The sequence below is a fragment of the Hyperolius riggenbachi genome, chromosome 7 (assembly GCF_040937935.1).
Source record: "Hyperolius riggenbachi isolate aHypRig1 chromosome 7, aHypRig1.pri, whole genome shotgun sequence".
NCBI lineage: Eukaryota > Metazoa > Chordata > Amphibia > Anura > Hyperoliidae > Hyperolius > Hyperolius riggenbachi.
The window spans coordinates 185,828,028-185,849,506 of NC_090652.1; the positions used below are offsets into that span (position 1 = coordinate 185,828,028).

At 50.5% G+C, this 21,479-nt stretch overlaps 1 protein-coding gene across 1 annotated transcript in view; it reads left to right on the plus strand.

Moving 5' to 3' along the window:
- Positions 1 to 21,479, plus strand: part of LOC137526134 (carboxypeptidase O-like) — a 967,352-nt gene that overhangs the window by 93,214 nt on the left and 852,659 nt on the right. Inside the window, exon 3 of the mRNA XM_068247353.1 lies at positions 8,332 to 8,446. Within this exon, the coding sequence (XP_068103454.1) occupies positions 8,332 to 8,446 (115 nt within the window). The remainder of the gene's footprint in view (positions 1 to 8,331; positions 8,447 to 21,479) is intronic.

Genomic DNA, 21,479 nt, shown 5'->3' on the forward strand with positions numbered 1-21,479 from the left:
AACTACCTCTTGCTTTGGAGTGCCGGAGTCCGCCTTCTTCATTCATCAAGTGTTTTTTCTAACATTGCATTATTCTATAATATGTGCAGATTACATAACACTCAGCATTCAAAATGATTCTTTCAGAGCAGTCTGTGAAGTAATGACCTCTCCTCTAGCAGAGAAAAAGTAAACAGTTCACTTACGGTTGAGATAATAAAAGTCAGATAACAGCCCTCTCCACGACTAACTTAGTCGGAGAGCTTAAGGGCTTGTTTGCATAGAGATAACAACTGGAGTTTCTCAACTCTTCCTGTACTGGAAACAATTAGACTGAGGTATCTGATCTTAATGTTTTATTTCTTAGCTGTACTACACATACAAATCATAATATCATAATTTTTTTTTCGCTTCAGTGTCTCTTTAATACTACTATTTAAATAAAAATAATAAAAAAAAAAAAAAAAAAAACTTTCATTTTTTTGTTGTCACTCAACACCAGTCACCACCACCAGCAGTCACCACCAAGTCACCACCAACACAGACTTTATTAAAGTTTACCGCCCTCTTGTACATTTTTTTTTTTATTTCTATAATTGTACAATGACTGGAAGAGGTAGAGAGCGAGGCACCACCAGGAGAGGCAACGCATTGCAGCAACCACTGCCAGCAGCAGCAGGTCTGTGACTGGTCCGCCACCAGCCACTGACCGCAGAGTTGTGGAGGAGGGAGCAGAGGCGCAACAGCAGCACGTTGCACCCATCTTTGAGACGGCCCATTGTGGAGAGTCAGGTGCAGGGTGTGGTGGAAATGATGGCGGAGCAGGAAGCCACCGTTTCCAGCCAGGCCTCCAGCACCAGCGAGACCAGTGCCACCACCACCAGCACTCCGGTCCGCAGCAGGCCTCCACCACCGTAGAGGCCATGGTCTCGGAGACCCCATCGACCAGCCTGCCCCCAATGAGCACACTCTTCTCCCTTGAGACTGTGACCATGTACAGGGATGTTTTGGAGAAGTATGAGTTGGACATGATGGGGCAATGCAAGGAGGAGGAGGAGGAGTTACAGGTGCAGAAGTTTGTGGTTGGCGCTGAGGAGGAGGGGCGTGATGCAGGGGATCTTGGGATAGAGGAGTTGGTTGAGGTGGACTCACAGGATATGTTTGTGGATGATGATGATGACTTGCTGGATCCTTCCTATGTGCCACCAGTACCACCAGCACAGTTGGTTGAAGGCAGCTCGTCATCGAAGGAGGAGGAGGCATCTCTGGCACAGAGGCGCGGCAGCAGCAAGGCGGCCAGCACAGGGCGTGGAAGGCAGGAGCCACAGTCTGCTGCTTCAGTCGCTACCGCCACCCGCAGTAAACCTCCAACTAAAACAAAAAAGGCACAATTCTCCAAGGGCATCCAGAAACCCCAGCCCTCAAGCACATAGAGCAGGTTGAAGTCCCCAGTCTGGCGATACTTCACCGAGTGCCCAGTGGACGCGACACGTGCAATTTGCAACAGTTGCGGTTTCAGTCTCAGCAGAGGTCACGATCTGCTCAAGTTGGGAACCTCGTGCCTGCAGACCCACTAACAGACCAGACATTTGGATGAGTTTACTGAGTATCAGAAGCTGACGGGCAGTGGCGCAGGCAGTGGGCAAACCCAGACAGCCACTGCACAGATTTCAGCAGCAGAAGCAGCATCCGACCCTCCTGCCCATCCAGCAGCAGCAGCAGGAGCACAGCAGCAACTCACTCCCACCCCCCCGGGCAGCCAGTCCTCAGTGGCCTCATCAGCTCCTTTCACAGTGGCCTCCTCATCCTCCCATGCAGGCAAACGCCGCCAAACCCTGCTCAGCGAGTCATTCCCCGGTGTGACCAAGGTGCTGCCTCCCACCCACAGGCGCATCCGGTTGCTGAACAGGCTGCTTGCCCGGGCCATGTGCTCCCAGCTTCTGCCATATTCCTTTGTGCAAGAGGGGAGTGACATCAGAGCGCTGCAGCAGGTTGGGATCCCGGAGTGACAAGTCCCCAGTCGCCATCATTTCTCCCGCAGGGCGATCCCAGCACTGCATCGCTTTGCCATGGCGAACGTGGGCCACGCGCTCGATCACGCCGTGAGTGCGCGGATCCACATAACCATGGATTAATGGAGCAGCCGTTTTGGGACAGACCGCTATCTGTCCTTTACGGCCCACTGGGTGAACCTGGTGGAAAGCCCGAGTGAGGAAGCAGCAGGTCCACCCTCGGGCTCAGTAGCAGCGGCACCAGTCGCCCACTATGTGGTGCCACCGCGCAGGGTCAGGAGAGAAGCAACAGCTCCCGCCGCCAAGCGATCCTGTCTCTCTAGCAGCGTGAGGGCCCGCCACTGCCAATCGCTTCTGGAGATAAAAAGCCTGGGTAAAAACTCCTTGACAGCAGCCAACATGCTCCGGTACCTCAGGAAGCAGGAGAGGACGTGGCTGACCCCCAGAGGCCTCACTGTGGGATTGGTGGTGTTCGACAATGCCGCCAACCTGCTGGCTGCCATCAGCAGGGGAGACTTGGTCCACATCCCTTGCTTGGCCCACATCCTGAACCTGGTGGTGCAAAAGTTCATGCGCACCTACCAGGGGATGGAGGAGCTGTTAGAATCGGCGCGGAAAATTGTGCACGCTTTCCGCCGGTCTGCAGCTGCCGCAGCAAAACTGGCAGACATCCAGCAGCTGGAGGGCCTGCCATGACACTGCCTCATCATAGATGTGTCAACTCGCTGGAACTCCACCCTGGCGATGTTGGAGTGGCTGGTTGAGCAGAGGAGTGCTGTTAACCGGTACATCTATGATGTCACTGTCGCCGGCACCGGCAGCACCACCAGTGCAGTTTCTAGGCTAAAATGCACCCAGGGCGAGGGTGTAAAAATTGCGCCCCCCCCCCCCCCCCGAAGCAAGGTATGGGTGCCCGCAGTGTAGGTTAGCCAGGTCTAGTTGCACTCTGTATAGATTCCCCCAGAATAGGTACCCCAGTATAGGTAGCCAGCTATAGGTCCCCCCAGTATAGGTAGACAGGCATAGGTGAGCCAGTATAGTTGCTGCCGGTATAGGTTAGCCAGGTAGGTGCCTCCAGTATAGGTAGCCAGTATAGTTGCCCACTGTATAGGTTAGATAGACAGGCGTCCCCGGTATAAGTTAGATAGGTAGGTGCCCCCAGTACAGGTTAGCTAGGTGGGTGCCTCTAATATAGGTAGCCAGAATAGTTGCCCCCAGCATAGGTTAGATAGGTAGATGCCCCCAGTATAGGTTAGTTAGGTAGGTGCCTCCAATATAGGTAGCCAGTATAGTTGTCACTTGTATAGACTAGCTAGGTAGGTAGGTGCCCCCAATACAGGCTAGATAAGTTAATGCTCCCACTATAGGTTAGATAGGTAGCTGCCCCCCAGTATAGGTTAGGTAGGTGCCCCCCAGTATAGGTTAGATAGGTAGCTGCCCCCCAGTATAGGTTAGATAGGTAGGTGCCCCCCAGTATAGGTTAGATAGGTAGGTGCCCCCAGTATAGGTTAAATAGGTAGGTGCCCCCCAGTATAGGTTAGATTAGGTAGCTGCCCCCTCAGTATAGGTTAGATTAGGTAGCTGCCCCCCAGGTTAGATAGGTAGCTGCCCCCCAGTTAGGTAGGTGCCCCCAGTATAGGTTAGATAGGTAGCTGCCCCCCAGTATAGGTTAGATTAGGTAGGTGCCCCCAGTATAGGTTAGATAGGTAGCTGCCACCCAGTTTAGGTTAGATAGGTAGGTGCCCCCCAGGATAGGTTAGATTAGGTAGGTGCCCCCCAGGATAGGTTAGATAGGTAGGTGCCCCCCAGGATAGGTTAGATAGGTAGCTCAGCTGCCCCAGTATTGATTTAGGTAGGTGCCCCCCATGATGGAGTTGGGAACGGCAGCCGCGGGGAGGGCAGCCCGACCTCTCCCTCCCTTCCTCTCCCCGGGCCGCCCTCCGTGCGATCCCCCCTCGGAGTGCAGAGTAATGCAGCAGGAAAGCGCTATGCAAAACTACTCACCTCGCTGGCTCCAAGCGCTGCTTTCTTGCCGCCAGTCTCCTCTGTGCCTACACGCTGATACACACACACGCTGCTTCCGGCTAAAAGGAAGCAGCGTGTGTGTGTGTGTGTGTGTGTGTATCAGCGTGTAGGCAGAGAGGAGACTGGCGGCGAGAGAGCAGCGCTTGGAGCTAGCGAGGTGAGTAGTTTTGCATAGCGCTCCCCTGCTGCATTACTCTGCACTCCGTCTGAGGGGAGATCGCACGGAGGGCGGCCCGGGGAGAGGAAGGGAGGGAGAGTTCGGGCTGCCCTCCCCGCGGCTGCAGCTCCCCCTCCATCACAGCGCCCCCCTCCCAGCAGCGCTCAGGGCGCCCGCACATGCCGCACGGCGGTAGAAACGGCCATGAACACCACCACCAAACTCCAGCTCCTCACCAAAACACAGTGCGGGCAGATGCAGCAGATCTGCTTGGTGTTGGCTCCCTTCCTGCAGGGAACCAACCTGGTGAGCGAAGAACGGGCATCCCGCTGCCAGTTGGTGCCCTTTGTTTGTCTGCTGGACAGGGCACTTGGCGATTTGGTGGGTTTGGGAGAGGAGGCCATGAAGCAGCTGGAACAGCAGCCGCCTGCGCAGTCCACTGCTGCGCAGGTATTTGAGTCCCTGGAGGAGTATGAGGAGGAGGAGTTGGAGGTGCTGGACGTTGCTGCTGGGGGGGGGGAACATCGGAGCTCAGCAGCAGTGGTGTGAGGGTGGAGAGAGGAGTAAGAGGCTTAGGGGGCAGAGGAGGAGGATGAGGCTGACCCTGATGTCTCTGTTGGACGGTCCACCCTGTTCCCGATGGCAGCGCACATGCTGTGCTGCCTGCGCACAGACCCCAGGGTCAAGCGGATGCGAGCGAGAGAGGACGCCTGCATCAGCATGATCCTGGACCCACGGCTGAGGGGGAGGTGGGATCAGTTTCTGCCTACTAGAGACCGTGAGCAGCAAGCAAGGGAGTTGCAGGAGATCCTTGCTCGGCGACTGGAGGAAGCCTTCCCCCCGCCTTCCACCCCCTCTGTCCCTGTCCAGCAGCCAGCACAGCAGCCAGTGCCTGTGGCCAGCAGCAGCGTCAGGCGCCCAGGAGACCTGCTGTCATTGACGCAGGCGTTCTACATGATGGTACATTATCCAAGAGAGGAGGACCCGGATGGTGGCCGACTACATGTGGTCCTTCAGTGGGCTTGACACCGGCAGCGCGGAGTGTGGGAACCCCATGGAGTACTGGGTGGAGCGCTTGCACATCTGGAGGGAGCTGGCGCAGTACGCCCTGGAGGTATTGTCTTGCCCCCCTTCCAGCGTGCTGTACGAGAGGTGCTTCAGTGCGGCCGGTGGCGTGGCCACCGAGAAGCGATCTCGTTTGTCCACAGAGGGCGTGGACAGACTGACATTTTTGAAGATTAACCAGGCCTGGATAGAAGGCACGTTCCTGGCACCTGTTGTCGGCGAGAGGAGAACATGAGGTGCTTGGGAATTACAACACATTGCCTGCTGTCATACGTGACTCCTCCTCCTCCTGCTGCTGTATTTATGAATTTATTTATGTATTTATTGTATTTATACGTGACTCCTCCTTCTGCTGCTGCTGCTGGCCTGCTGCATTTATTTATTTATTTATGAATTTATTTATGTATTTATACGTGACTGTCTCCTCCTCCTCCTGCTGCTGCTATCCTGCTGCATTTATTTATTTATGAATTTATTTATGTATTTATACATGACTCCTCCTCCTCCTGCTGCTGCTGGCCTGCTGCATTTATTTATTTATGAATTTATGTATTTATTGTATTTATACGTGACTGTCTCCTCCTCCTGCTGCTGCTGGCCTGCTGCATTTATTTATTAAGTTATTTATGCATTTATTGTATTTATACGTGACTGTCTCCTCCTCCTCCTGCTGCTGCTGGCCTGCTGCATTTATTTATTTATGAATGCATGAATTTATTTTTGTATTTATTGTATTTATAAAGCAGCAACGTATTACGCCGTGCTGATTTTCATCCTCCTGCTGTGAGTGGTCCCACCGCCAGGGTCCACACAATACATTGCCGGCTGTCAGTGACACACGTCACTCCTCCTCCTGCTGCTGCTGTATTTATCCTCCTGCTGTCAGTGGTCCCACCGCCAGGGTCCACACAATACATTGCCTGCTGCCAGTGCCACACGTCACTCCTCCTCCTACTGCTGCTGTATTTATCCTCCTACTGTCAGTGGTCCCACCGCCAAGGTCCACACAATACATTGCCTGCTGCCAATGCCACACGTCACTCCTCCTCCTGCTGCTGTATTTATCCTCCTGCTGTCTGTGGTTCCACCTCCAGGGTCCACACAATACATTGCCTGCTGCCTGTGCCACACGCCACTCCTCCTCCTGCTGCTGCTGTATTTATCCTCCTGCTGTCTGTGGGCCCACCGCCAGGGTCCACACAATACATAGCCTGCTGCCAGTGCCACACGTCACTCCTCCTGCTTCTGCTGTATTTATCCTCCTGCTGTCAGTGGTCCCACCGCCAGCGTCCACACAATACATTGCCTGCTGCCAGTGCCACACGTCACTCCTCCTCCTGCTGTATTTATCCTCCTGCTGTCAGTGGTCCCACCACCAGGGTCCACACAATACATTGCCTGCTGCCAGTGCCATACGTCACTCCTCCTCCTGCTGCTGCTGTATTTATCCTCCTGCTGTCTGTGGTCCCACCGCCAGGGTCCACACAATACATTGCCTGCTGCCAATGCCATACGTCACTTTTTTGTTTTGTTTTTTTAATTACACCTATTTCAATGTGATTACCCTTTAAAAAAAAATGCATCCGAATTCCTGAACACAAATTTTTTACTGAATTTTGAGACCGACGCCCGAACCGAATTTCGTGGTCGAAGGCGAATTCGAATGTACCCAAACCGAATTTTGGTACATCTGAGCATGCCTGGTAAGGGTTCAGTCCTCTCGGCCGCAGTATGGTCTGAGGCGGCGACAGAGGTAGTGTCAGTTGACAGGATAGTCAGCTGACACTTAGGCAGGGGTTTTATTTAAATAATATATGAAATGGTTGCTGACCCTGCCTGTGATTGAACCCTGGTCTCCCACATCAGAGGTGGTGAGCTTGACCACTGTGCTATGGCTGATATCTGTCAGAAAGGTTTGCTGGTCAGTACTGGGTGGCTAAGCTGACCTGTTGTGGTCATCCGTACCAGCTGATCTCACTGTCAGCTGATTAATGCCTGCGTGTGATTGGCTGTTGTGTGCATGTGGCCAGCCACTGATTGGTTGCATGTAGTATATTAACCTGCTGAGCGCTTCCTTTCATTGCCCGTGATAGCGTTAGCTAGTCTAGCTGCTGGGTGTGTGTATCCTGGTTGGAAAACTATTCTTTATTGGATTACTCAGATTTTTGACCTCTGCCTGATTTTGGACCTTCATTTCTCGCCACCTGAACTGACCCGGAAACTCTTGACTACTTTCTTGCCTGCTCCTTCTGTACTGCGAATCTCGGATACCTGTGTATGACAACGGAGTCGGACTGTTATTGGACTCTGCTTTTGTTTCTCGTGTTTGGTGTTGGTGATCTATCTATACCCACTCTGCATTCAGCCTCAATATCTTGCGCCCTAAAGGCCTGGGTGTAACCGAAGTCGGGTAGGTGTTGTCTCTCACCTCCCGTTCAAGCGGGGACGCGACACACAAGGCGAAGACGGCGGAGGTAGATTGGGACATTGAGGCTGATTTGTGGGTGGATAGGTTGCCAGACCTTACAATTGCAAATGAGGCAGTAAACAAGTCAGATTTATTTATCACAATGTTCTGAAAAGTAATCAAAAGGCAAAACATTTTAATCTGACTGAGGAAACAATGCTGATATGGTTTTAGTGCTGAAAAGTTCAAAGGGTCATGACTTCTCTTTGTTTTGTAGCTGAATGTAAAACTTATAGATCAGACTGACACATCTGCTCTTTACAATTCAGTGTTAAAAATGCAGGTCTTAAATGGAAAATATGAAGCATAGGAGACTCTGTTCTATTTTACAAATGTTCTATTTACTTTTCGTACTACACATTTTTTTTCAATAAGTTAATTTTTACTTCAAGTTTGCTTTAAGAAAAACATTTGTAGACTTTTAAAGAAATTTTTTTGTGAAATTGTGTAAGACTGTGTCACCATAAGAATTGATCTCCAGTATATTTCATTATTGTGATTAGCCTACTCAGTCAAGTGAAGTTAGTGACATCAGAAGTGGCACAGCAGCCAGAAGCATCACAGTAAATTAAAGTGTAATTAGTTTATTAAACAATTGACTCTTTTTATATTTGTTTTAATATTAGGATCATGATTGAAGATTTACAGATACTGATAGACCGATCATCTGCAAGTCACAGTAAAGCAAGAGCGGTATCTCTGGAAACGTATGACTATACTGTATACCATCCAATCGATGAGGTAGATAAAGAACAATAATCAATTATATTGTTGTTGTGTAACTACACAGTTATCTGGGTTACATAGTTATTTCAACCATAAAATAAAGTACAACACTAGCCTGCACGTTCACATACAGTATCGCTATTGATCTTGAGGAAGGTAAATAACGCTAATGCTGGGAATACATGGTATGTTTCTGAGCCATTAAGATGACTCGATTGATAATTTCCGACAATACCCTACTGCTACTATAATTTCCGACATGTCCGATCTCCCGTCAGATCAATTCCACGCTCTATTTTGCATAGGGAACAATGGGAAAAGATAAGGAAAATGAATGGAAGATAAGAGAATCGGGCGAGAAATTGAGCGCGGAAAACGATCGGACGCGATATCGAGCACGGAAAATGTACCGTGTATTCCCAGCATTAAAGGGCATGGTGCAATTAGCCCAAAAGGAAAAAGTGTATTCCCGATTCCAGATGGCAATTAGATAAAATCCCTAGATTAACACCACCGGGAATTACCTAGCAATTATAGCCATGGATGCCTTTCACCTTAAAGTGGATCCGAAATGAAAAATTAACTATAACAAGTAATTTGTCTATATATCATATCTAAAGTTTTTACATAGCAAATCTAGTTGCAAAAAGCTTCAACAGTTTATGATTATTTATTCCTGTGATACAATGAGAGTGGCCATGTTCTGTTTGTCACATTACACACAGATGCATCTGAAATATGGAATTCATTTCTGGGCATGCATTACAGGAGGGGCATTGCAGTTTTAGAGCAGGTGCAGAGATGAGCAACAACAATGATTAGGGAGATGGAAGGTCTCACTTACAAGGAAACTTTAGATACACTGGGCTTATTTAGTCTGGAGAAAAGGCGCCTTGTAGGAGAGTTCAACATGGTCAGTTTTATGCTAGCACCCCAAGTTTTTATTTCCCTTTTAATAATCCCACAATTGTATTTGCTTTAGCTGAAGCGGCTTGGCATTGATTATTTAAAGGGACTCCGAGCTCACCCTGAAAAGCAAAATAGTACTCACCCGGGGCTTTCTCCAGCCCAGCGCTGGTCAGGAGGTCCCACGACAGCGTCCTGGCTCCTCTCCTAGGCCCCGCTCCGGAATGGCTGACCGGCGGCAGCCCCGCGACACTCGGCCGAGTGTCGGGCTCCTTCTTCCTGGTATGACGCGGCTGACGTCACGACGCCGGCCGCCCTGCGTCATCACGGTGGCCGGAGTGAAAGTACTGCGCATGCGCGATTAAAGGGCGCATGCGCAGTACCTTCACGCCGGCCGTCATGATGACGCGGGGCGGCCGGCGTCGTGACGTCAGCCGCGTCATACCAGTCCCTTTAACCACTTCAGGATCACAGGTTTTTTTCCCTTAAAAACCAAAACAATTTTCACATTTCAGCACTCCTCCCATTCATTCAGCGATAACTTTATTGGTCAACGGAAATGATCTATATGTTGTTTTTTTCGCCACAAATTATGCTTTCTTTTGGTGGTAGTTTTTGCTATGAATTATTTTATTGTATATGCATTGTAAAAGGAATAATAAGAAGAAAAAAAAAAAAAAGAAATAAAATCATTTTCTCAGTTTTCAGCCATTTTAGTTTTAAAATAAAACCTGCTTCAATACATAAAACCCACATGTTTTATTTGTCCCAGTTATTACAACATTTAAATTGTGTCGCTAGTACAATGTATGATGATAATATTTTATCTGGAAATAAAGGAGCATTTTTTCTGTTTGTGGGATTTTCAAACTATTTCACTTATTACAAGACTTTTTTTTTTTGCAAAAGTAACAGTAATATACTCTCATGACATACATATTAGAAACGTCCCTAAGGTAACTATTTATGTAAAAAAATTTAAATGATGTACATTTTTTCATTTTTTTAAACAAGTGTTTTAATTCTGTAACAGTGGGGCAGGGTTGGAAGGAGTTAAAAGTAATGAAATAATAATAATAAATTGTCTATGTAAAACAGTATACTTAGTATGGTAGGTATATTTTTACTTTTTCACCACAAGATGGTGCTACTGAGAACGTGTTTCTATTAATAGAACACGGATGCATGGGATCTGAGAGCTTGCGTCATGTTATCAAGCTCTCCGAAGACACAGGCACGGTGATCGGGGGTTGAGAATAAATGGTTCTCACATCCCGATCACAGATGGAGGGTGGCTGGAGGGTTAAGGGAAAGAAAATGGCGTGGGGATTGTGCACTCAGCAGTAAGACAACAGTATGCATATCTACCCCCCTGATCCGCATGTGAAGTTTAAAGGGGCGTTGGTATGCGTACCAGAGATCCTAAAGTGGTTAACTTGTTATCAACAAGTACTTCTAAGTCCCTCTATCTCCATCTGTATACCATTTATTCTGTATGGTGCTATACCATTGGTATGACCAAAATGCGTGACTTTACATTTTTCAACACTGAATTTCATCTGCCATGTGCCTATATAGCCACCCTACCCAGAACCTGCTACTTCATCTACTAGATCATTAATAAATAAATTCAAGAATACTGGACCCAGTTCTGAACCTGTGGGACTCCACTGCTAACAGTCACCCATTTTGAATATGATTCATTGACCAAAACACTTTGCTTTTTGTCCATTATCCAGTTCCTTATCCATGCACACAGATTATTCCTTACTCCTTGCATCCACAACTTTTGCATCAGACTGCTGTGGGGCAGTGGCGTACCTAGGGCATTTGACACCCGGTGCTGGGTATTATAACACCCCCCCCCCCCCCCAAAAAAAATAAAGGTGAAGGGGCAAAAAATGGGTGGCGCTATAACATGCAAAAAAAATGGGCGTGGTCATGATCGGATGAGGGCGGAGCTAACTGTAATTTGACGTGAACCCGGGTGAAAATACACGTAATGTGTGCAGATTTGCCCAGAGAATACGTTCAATCATGTCTGCAGATTTGCCCAGAGAATACGTTCAATCATGTCTGCAGATGTGCCCAGAGAATACGTTCAATCATGTCGGCAGATTTGCCCAGAAAATACATGCAATCATGTCGGCAGATTTGCCCAGAAAATACATGCAATCATGTCGGCAGATTTGCCCAGAGAATACGTTCAATCATGTCGGCAGATTTGCCCAGAGAATACGTTCAATCATATCGGCAGATTTGCCCAGAGAATACGTTCAATCATGTCGGCAGATTTTTCCAGAGAATACGTTCAATCATGTCGGCAGATTTTCCCAGAGAATACGTTCAATCATGTCTGCAGATTTGCCCAGAAAATACATGCAATCATGTCGGCAGATTTGCCCAGAAAATACATGCAATCATGTCGGCAGATTTGCCCAGAAAATGCATGCAATCATGTCGGCAGATTTGCCCAGAGAATACGTTCAATCATGTCGGCAGATTTGCCCAGAGAATACGTTCAATCATGTCGGCAGATTTGCCCAGAGAATACGTTCAATCATGTCGGCAGATTTGCCCAGAGAATACGTTCAATCATGTCTGCAGATTTGCCCAGAGAATGCGTTCAATCATGTCGGCAGATTTGCCCAGAAAATACATGCAATCATGTCGGCAGATTTGCCCAGAAAATACATGCAATCATGTCGGCAGATTTGCCCAGAGAATACGTTCAATCATGTCGGCAGATTTGCCCAGAGAATACGTTCAATCATGTCGGCAGATTTGCCCAGAGAATACGTTCAATCATGTCGGCAGATTTTTCCAGAGAATACGTTCAATCATGTCGGCAGATTTTCCCAGAGAATACGTTCAATCATGTCTGCAGATTTGCCCAGAAAATACATGCAATCATGTCGGCAGATTTGCCCAGAAAATACATGCAATCATGTCGGCAGATTTGCCCAGAAAATGCATGCAATCATGTCGGCAGATTTGCCCAGAGAATACGTTCAATCATGTCGGCAGATTTGCCCAGAGAATACGTTCAATCATGTCGGCAGATTTGCCCAGAGAATACGTTCAATCATGTCGGCAGATTTGCCCAGAGAATACGTTCAATCATGTCTGCAGATTTGCCCAGAGAATGCGTTCAATCATGTCTGCAGATTTGCCCAGAGAATGCGTTCAATCATGTCTGCAGATTTGCCCAGAGAATGCGTTCAATCATGTCTGCAGATTTGCCCAGAAAATACGTTCAATCATGTCGGCAGATTTGCCCAGAGAATACGTTCAATCATGTCGGCAGATTTGCCCAGAAAATACATGCAATCATGTCGGCAGATTTGCCCAGAGAATACGTTCAATCATGTCGGCAGATTTGCCCAGAAAATACATGCAATCGTGTGGCAGACCTGTCCAGAAAACACTTCAATCGTGTAGCAGACCTGACCAGAACATAAATGCTACCCCTGGCTGCTAATATAAATTAAAAAGAAAAAAAAAAACATTTACTCACCTGCAGCAGAGCTCCTGTTCCGGCCTCCGTCCAGTGCGCAGCTCCCACGATCCTCTGCAGCCAGCAACTCCCAAAGTCTCCAGAGCAGGGCTTCGGACATTTTACTATAGCACTGCTCTGCCGCTGCGGTGAACTGATACGGCGGCTATTAGATGCTGAAAGTCAGTTCACGCTGGGGGGTGCTTGGAGAATTTTAAGGGGTGCTTCAGCACCCAAAGCACACCCCCCCCCCGTGCCGCCACTGCCCCCAGTATAGGTAGCTAGCAGTTGCCCCCAGTATAGGTAGCTAGTTGCCCCCAGTGAAGGTAGTATAGTTGCCCCAATATAGCTAGTATAGTTGCCCCCAGGATAGGCAGCATAGCTGCTGCCCCCAATGTAGGTAGTGTTGCTGCCCCCAGTGTAGTTTGTATAGTGGCCCCCGTAGAGCTGCCCTCCAGTATAGCTAGTATAGTGGCCCCCATAGTTGCCCCAGTATAGCTAGTATAGTGGCCCACAGTTTAGATAGTATAGTTGCCTCCATTGTAGCTGGTATGGTGCCCCCCCCCCCAGTATAGGTAATATAGTGGCCCCCATAGATGCCCCCAGTGTAGCTAGTATAGTGCCCTGTGCCCCCCCCCCCCCCCGTTTAGCTGCCTCCAGTATAGTGGCCCCCAGCTGCCAGCTAGTATAGTTCCCCCCCCCCCCCCCGTGTAGCTAGAAGGAGGGGTGACAGCAGGGATAGCGGCGGGGAGAGGGGAAATATCCCCCCCTCCCTCACCTGGGTCCCCTCCTTCTGCCTCTCTTCTCCCCCAAAAATGCGGGCAGCGGGCCGGTGGCAGTGGGCAGCGAGCAGGCGAGCGCGGAGTATACTCACGTTACTTCCGCGTATCAGCCTGGAACGCTGCGTCGCCGTCACGTGCCTCTACTGCGCCTCCAATGATTGGAGGCGCAGAAGAGGCACGTGACGGTGACGCAGCGTTCCAGGCTGATACGCGGAAGTAACGTGAGTATACTCCGCGCTCGCCTGCTCGCTGCCCACTGCCACCGGCCCGCTGCCCGCAATTTTGGGGGGAGAAGAGAGGCAGAAGGAGGGGACCCAGGTGAGGGAGGGGGGGATATTTCCCCCTCCCCGCCGCTATCCCTGCTGTCACCCCTCCTTCTAGCGCTGCTCTTCCCCTTCTTAGTCAGGTGTAGGGGGGTCGTGGCAACACCCCCCTGGCTGACTGGTACCCGGTGCGCCCCGCCCCCCTGCGCCCTTAGGTAGGAACGCCACTGCTGTGGGGCTCTCTTCCCCTTTTGTGGCTTCACTGGCTTGGAATTTGTTATTCACTTCATAGATTGTACTCTGTGATACATTTTATTCATCATGTTACATCTGTCATTGTAAACACCAGTTCTGTAATTTGTACCAGGCAGTGTCCATATTTGATTTATATCACTGTTTGTATCATTATTTACCTGTTATGCTGGTGAGCAACCAACCTGTTGACCCTTCCACTTGGGGGAGAATTACCAGAAGCACGGGGTCTAAATGACCACAGGTTTTCACCAGAGCACCCCACAAGGAACGATGGACTTTAGCTGCCTAGTGCCCACCAGGTCGCACTCAAGGGAGACTCTAAAAGTGATTGAGAGAACTAGTGACACCACACTTAGGAGAATACTCGTAGTCAGACAGATCCGGGCCAGTAGGCAGGTGGCAAGTAGGCAAGTTAAGGGCAATCCAGGTTGAGGCAGGTGGCAGACATGCATAAACAGAAGGCAGTCCAGATTTGAGGGCAAGTGGCAAACAATCATAGTTAAAAGGCAATTCTGGTCGGTGAAAGTGGCAGAGAGCAGAACGAGAACAGGCCGAGATCAGAACCGAGGAGCGTGGAGCAGGGATGGTCGAACAAGCCAGGTCAGTAACAAGCAGAACAACAAGTAACAAGGAGTCAGGCAACGCTCACACACCAAGCTTACAGAGGTATCAGCGGGGATCCTCAGTGTTAGAAGCTTTATATAGGCTAAGGCTGAGTGGTTTGGCACGGAAATTCATACTCATGTGCAAATGCGTACGCCAATTCCCGCACATGCGAACGCTTAATCTGATGTCACGTTGCGCATACATGCCCCTGCCCCCCCCCACCCAAAGAGATATCCTACAACGAGTGATGCACGTGCATACCGCAACATCCAGCATCACCGTCAGCACAGAACAGGAGCGGCTAGAGGAAGCTGTTGCCTTACGGACATGACACACGGCCAGGAGACTCCTGCAAGAGCAAGCGGCTATGTGAGACTGACATTACCAGCTCCTGAGGGCATTTGGAATCTGCCCTTAAAGGGGGGGCACTTAAGGGCAGATTCCAAATGCCCTCAAGAGCTGGTTTATCTGGGTATGAATCATGAAAGGCTTTTACCAATCTCGTGCATAAACCTTACCGGCAGGTTCCCAAGAGAGTTATCCTCCAGACCAAATCCATTCCACTTCACCAGGAACTGAAGCACTCCGGCCCTTTGTCGACTATCTAACAACCTCTCAACTTAAAATTCCTTCCAATCATCCACCAGTATTGGTTGAGGTGGGGCCTCTTGATCTACCGAGAAAGGAGTCAGGAACAAATTCTTTAAAACAGGATACGTGGAAAACTGGATGTACTTGCAAAGTGTTAGGAAGGGTAAATTGAAATGCCACTGAATGTATCTTCTCAATTGGAAAAGGACCAATATACTTTGGACCTAGTTTCCTTGGTGGGCAAAGTAATTTCAGGTTAGTGGTAGATAGCCGTACCAAGTCTCCTGGCTTAAAGTCCGGAACTCCTCTTCTCTTCTTATCTGTCTCTTTTTAGCATGTTCTGGAGCCTGAAGTAGACTAGCTGTGAGGAAACGCGGAAAAGCCGCCGCTAGTACTCAAAGTAAGGCAGCTGATTCCGCGTTCAACATGGCAGCTAGCGCGTAGTCGGAGCACGGAGAAACCGCCGCGTGTCCAGACAACAGGGCGGCGGATTCCAAGTCCGACGCGGCAGGTAGCACGCATAGGCCTACTCTTGTCAGCAATGCTGAATGCGGAGAAAACGCCGCACGCACAGCGGTGCAGCGGATTCCACATTCAACACAGCAGGAACATTGCAACACATGTCTGGTGTGGCTGGGACTGATAGTCCACACTGGTTCAGGAGGACGCGCGCGCGCGCAGAGAGGCAGGGCCTTTATGACAGTCAGAAGGGAGTCAGCTGACCATGCCGGTCAGCTGACAATTTCAGCAACTTCCATTGGTCCAGCACTTAGGGGAGGCGCTAGAGAGCGCTGGTGTATATATACTGGGTGCTGGTCATTTCTCTGGTGTCTGGCGTTGCGATCACTACGTGGTAGCACTCAGACCTTGTCAGTATCTGTGTTGATTAGACAGTTTCGTAGGTGTTGATGATCACGGAGCTCACGCCTTAGCCTAGGAATTGTATTATTATCTGTGTTATTATCTAGACCAGTTTCCAAGGTGTTGATGGCCAAGGAACTCACACCTTAGTCTAGGAAGTCTGTACCATCTGTATCATTATTATTGTCTAGTCTAGTTCCTGGAGTGTTGAGAATCTAGGAGCTCACACTCAAGCTTAGGCATTGTTGATTATCTGTTATGACCTTCTGGTTTCCTGACCATCCTTCTGATCTCTGATTCTGTACCTTAGTTATTCTGATACTCTGTTGCCAATCTCTGCTAGTCTTAGGATTCTGTCCCTGTATACTGTCTCTGTACTTTATCTGTCCGTGTGTTAACGACCTGACCTGTCCGACCTCGAGAACTCTCTTTCCTGTTAAGAGATAGTTCGCAGATCTGTCAGTGACACTTCCTCATTGGTGTCACTCACGTTCTGTCCTTCCCATTCTCAGCCTAGCTCCGCCCCTTGGGGAGCTTCAGACCTGTGGAAGGAATCTGATCTCAAGCAATATCTCCCACGGTTTTACACCCTTCTCTCGGGTGCTCTCCTCAAAGTATTACTGTTGCACCAAACACTTATCACTCAGGTGTCCAGAGGTTAGAGATATATCTGATTATCGGTGATACTGCAGATCATCAATAATCGGGTATATATCTGTATTCTCGGTGATACTGCAGATCACCGGTAATCAGACCCTCTCTGTGTTACACCGATTGTTACACTAGCTCACAAAATCTCAAGGCTCTGGGTAATCGAATTGAGTCTCTCTTGAAAGTCTGGGACAGAAGAATCGAGAAGTTAGGAATACCCAGTGGTGCTCACCGCCAGGTCGTGATCACGCTTACGCGTGGATTCACGACCATTTTGACGCATTCCGCCTCGGACACGAAAATCCGTGAATAGATTTTCAACCACGAAAATCTACTTCGGCTTCGCGTGAATGCGGACAGAAATCCGCATTCACGCTCGTGAAACCCGGTGCTGAAGTTGTGGTTTGCGGAAATGCGTCAAACTATGCGGAAGTGACACATTGCAGGCCAATCAGAGTGCCCCAGCCAGGCCCTAGCAACCAATCACAGGAGGGGAGCTATGCCCTCCCCTCCTGAATATAAAGCGGCGGCCATGATGGAAAAGCTCTGTCCTTGCTAGACTGTGGTGCTGAGATGATTATCTCCAGGCCATTGTTGTTTGAGCAAGTGCATTTATTGTGTTAAAAACAAAGCGTTTTTTTTGCTAACACTGCTCTTATACTGTACACAGTTAGCTAGTCAGTGAGTGATTGCTGTAGTTAGTTGTAGTCAGTGTAGTGTAGTGGGAGTGTGGGAGTCTAGTGATTATTTAACTGTGTGTAGTGCTGTGCAGGCAGGTTCAGTGCTGCAGTGTAGTGGGCGTGGGGATTATCTGTGTGTAGAGTGCAGGCAGGCAGGTTAGTGCAGCTGCAGTGTTCACTTGTATATTCCAGTGACAGTTATATACTTGTACTATTTGCAGGCAGCCAGTCACACCGCCGGCGCCGCCACTCTCTGCCAGCGCTGTTCATTCATTCTGTCAGTGACCTTGTGCCGTGCCCAGTGCCCACTGCTCGCTCGCTCGCTGGCATATGAGCATCTCATTACACAGTGTGACATCCTTGTGTGCCCACTGCATCCTTCAGTGACCTAGTTGTATATCCAGTGGCCACTTCTGTGCCCACTGCATCCTTCAGTGACCTTGTACTGTGGCCACTGCATCCTTCAGTGACCAAGTTGTATATTCAGTGCCCACTGCTGTGCCCACTGCATCCTTCAGTGACCTTGTACTGTGCCCACTGCATCCTTCAGTGACCTTGTACTGTGCCCACTGCATCCTTCAGTGACCTTGTACTGTGCCCACTGCATCCTTCAGTGACCTAGTTGTATATCCAGTGCCCACTGCTGTGCCCACTGCATCCTTCAGTGACCTTGTACTGTGCCCACTGCATCCTTCAGTGACCTTGTACTGTGCCCACTGCATCCTTCAGTGACCTTGTACTGTGCCCACTGCATCCTTCAGTGACCTAGTTGTATATCCAGTGCCCACTGCTGTGCCCACTGCATCCTTCAGTGACCTTGTACTGTGGCCACTGCATCCTTCAGTGACCTTGTACTGTGCCCACTGCATCCTTCAGTGACCTAGTTGTATATCCAGTGCCCACTGCTGTGCCCACTGCATCCTTCAGTGACCTTGTACTATGCCCACTGCATCTTTCAGTGACCTTGTACTGTGCCCACTGCATCCTTCAGTGACCTTGTACTGTGGCCACTGCATCCTTCAGTGACCTAGTTGTATATCCAGTGCCCACTGCATCCTTCAGTGACCTTGTACTGTGGCCACTGCATCCTTCAGTGACCTAGTTGTATATCCAGTGCCCACTGCTGTGCCCACTGCATCCTTCAGTGACCTTGTACTGTGGCCACTGCATCCTTCAGTGACCTTGTACTGTGCCCACTGCATCCTTCAGTGACCTTGTACTGTGCCCACTGCATCCAGTGATTCATTACTAGCAACATGTCTGGCAGGGTTTCGCGGGGTGAGAGGAAAGGGAGTTCAATTGCCTCAGCCACTTCTGGGACTGCTCCACGTCCAGGGAGAGGACGCCCAGCTGTACGTGGTCGTGATGCAGCAGAAAAGGGGGCAGCAAAGCCTGGGCCGAGTCAGCGGACGCCATTGTCCAAATATTTTAAAGTTTCTGGTCCCCGTGTGGTGGTTGAGCAAATGGAACCTGACGTACTCATGGACATCATGACTTCCTCCCAGACCTCTACTGTGAGCACCACTCCAAGCAGTAGCAGCAGCAGCCAACATCCCACGCTTGTTGTGACATCCACCCCAGCACCCACTGGTCAGCAGCCCTCCCAGGATGACAGCGTTCTGTCCCTCAGTCCGGCATCTGGGAACCTGCTGATGCAAGAAGCTCAGGACTTACTGGGGACTGATGTGGCAGAGATTGAGATCGGGCCACAATCACAAGCGTTGTTGAGTTCTGGTGATGAAGAAGAGAGGTCTGTGTCTGGGGATGTAGGGACAGAAGAGGAGGCGGGGGAGTCAGAGGAAGAGCTGGATTATGATGATGCTGCTGATGATGACGACGTTGTGGACCCTAACTATGTGCAGCCTGCTGAGTCCGTGGAAGAATGGTCAGAGCAGGATGACGAGTCACCTCGGCCTAGGCAAGGATATCGCCATATGTCAGGCAGGGGCAGGGGCATCGGCAGCAGTGGGCGTGGAGGAAGTAGACAGGACACTGCTTCAGCCGGCACCACCACCATGCAACCCCCGGCAACTACTACCACACATTGCTCCGCTGCACCCTCTGCTAGTGGGGGCCGCAGTAAATTAAAGTCACCAGTGTGGGATTGCTTTGAGGAATGTACTGATGACAAAAGGTATGCGGTGTGCAGGTTATGCAGCAAAAGATTGAGCCGTGGGAAAAGTCTGAGCAAGATGGGTACCTCATCCCTCCAGGGCCACCTGAGAAGCCGCCACTGCCGCGAGTATGCGGACTTTAAGAGGAAGCAGGCACTGCTGGCAGGGGTTCCTGAGAGCAGAAGGCCCACCAGCGCAGCAGCATCCTCCCTCCCTCAGGGTCGTGAATCCCCCACAGCAGCAGCAGTAGTAGCACGCAAGCGCTCTTCCACCTCGGCTGCTCAGGACACAGACATTGAGGCTGGCAGCCAGTGTTCGTCTCTCTCCTCTGTCTCCCCTGCATCCCAGCGTCGTCAGACCCTGCTGAGCGACACCTTTCAGGGTCTGACCAAGCCTCTGCCTCCAAGCCACAGGCGGATCCGCAAACTAAATGGCTTGCTGGCCCGGGCCATGGCATCACAGCTGCTTCCCTACTCCCTGGTGCAGGAGGGGAGCGCCATGCGGACGCTGCTCCAATTTGGCATCCCCGAGTGGCAAGTCCCCAGTCGCCACTATTTCAGCAGGAGCGCGATCCCAGCACTCCACAAGTTTGCGGTGGAAAACGTGGCCCGTTCCCTGGACTACTCTGTGGGCAAGCGGGTCCACGTGACCATGGACTCGTGGAGTAGCAGATTTGGGACAGGTCGCTACCTGTCCTTTACGGCCCACTGGGTGACACTGATGGAAGGGAGGGAGGACAAGAGCGCATCAGCCCAGCTAGTGGTACCAGGATCAGGGGGGATGCAGAAGGGTCCTGTCACGACACTCCCTCAGCACCCGGAAAGCAAGCCCGCCTCGGCAGCAGCAGCGCCAAGCCTCGGCACTGCCAAGCCCTTTTAAAATTGGTGACCCTGGGGAAGGAGAGGCTTACGGCCACCAACGTCCTGGCCGCCCTCAGGAAGCAGGAGCGGAGGTGGCTGACCCCCAGAGGCCTGGAAGTGGGGTATGTGGCAGCCGATAACGGGGCCAACCTGGTGGCAGCAGTGCAGCAGGGAAACCTCCAGCACATCCCCTGCTTGGCCCACGTGCTCAATCTTGTGGTGCCGCGCTTCTTGCGCACCTACCAGGGGATGAGCGAGCTGCTGCAGGATGCCCGGGCGGTGGTACGCTTTTTCCGCCTGTCAGCCACTGCCTCTGCACTCTTGTCCACCTTACAGCAGCAGTATGGAAGGCCACAACACCGGCTGATCATCGACATGCCAGTTCGCTGGAATTCGACTCTGGCCATGTTGGAGCGGCTGTGTCAGCACAGGCTGGCTCTTAGGGCCTACATGCTAGACCCAAGTGTCCCCAGCAACCAGCAAGTCCCCATGATTACTGCCACTCAGTGGACACTGATGCAGCAACTATGCCTGGTGCTGAGTCCCTTCCTGGAGGCAACCAAGATGGTCAGTGAGGAGCGGGCCTCTGTGTGCCAGTGGGTGCCCTTGGTTTGTCTACTGGAGCAGGCAATGGACAATTTAATTGAGCGTGGGGATGAAGCCCTGAGGCAGTTGGAAGAACAGGAGCAGATGGCAGCACAGTCCAGCTCAGAGGAGGGCTCACAGCAGGTAGTGGAAGAGTTGGAGGTCCCTAACCTGAATGAGGAGGAGGAGCAGAGTGCAGCAGGCGTTGTACGTGGATGGCGGTTTGAGGAGGACAACGACATGGCACAGGAAGAGGACAGGCATGCGTTATGGGACAATGGCGAGGACGAGGAAGATCTTGCTGGCAGGGCCCACTTGTTTCCCATGGCTGTGCACATGTTGCGCTGCCTTCGCAGGGACCCCCGGGTGATCCAGATGCGTTCAAGGGAGGACATCTG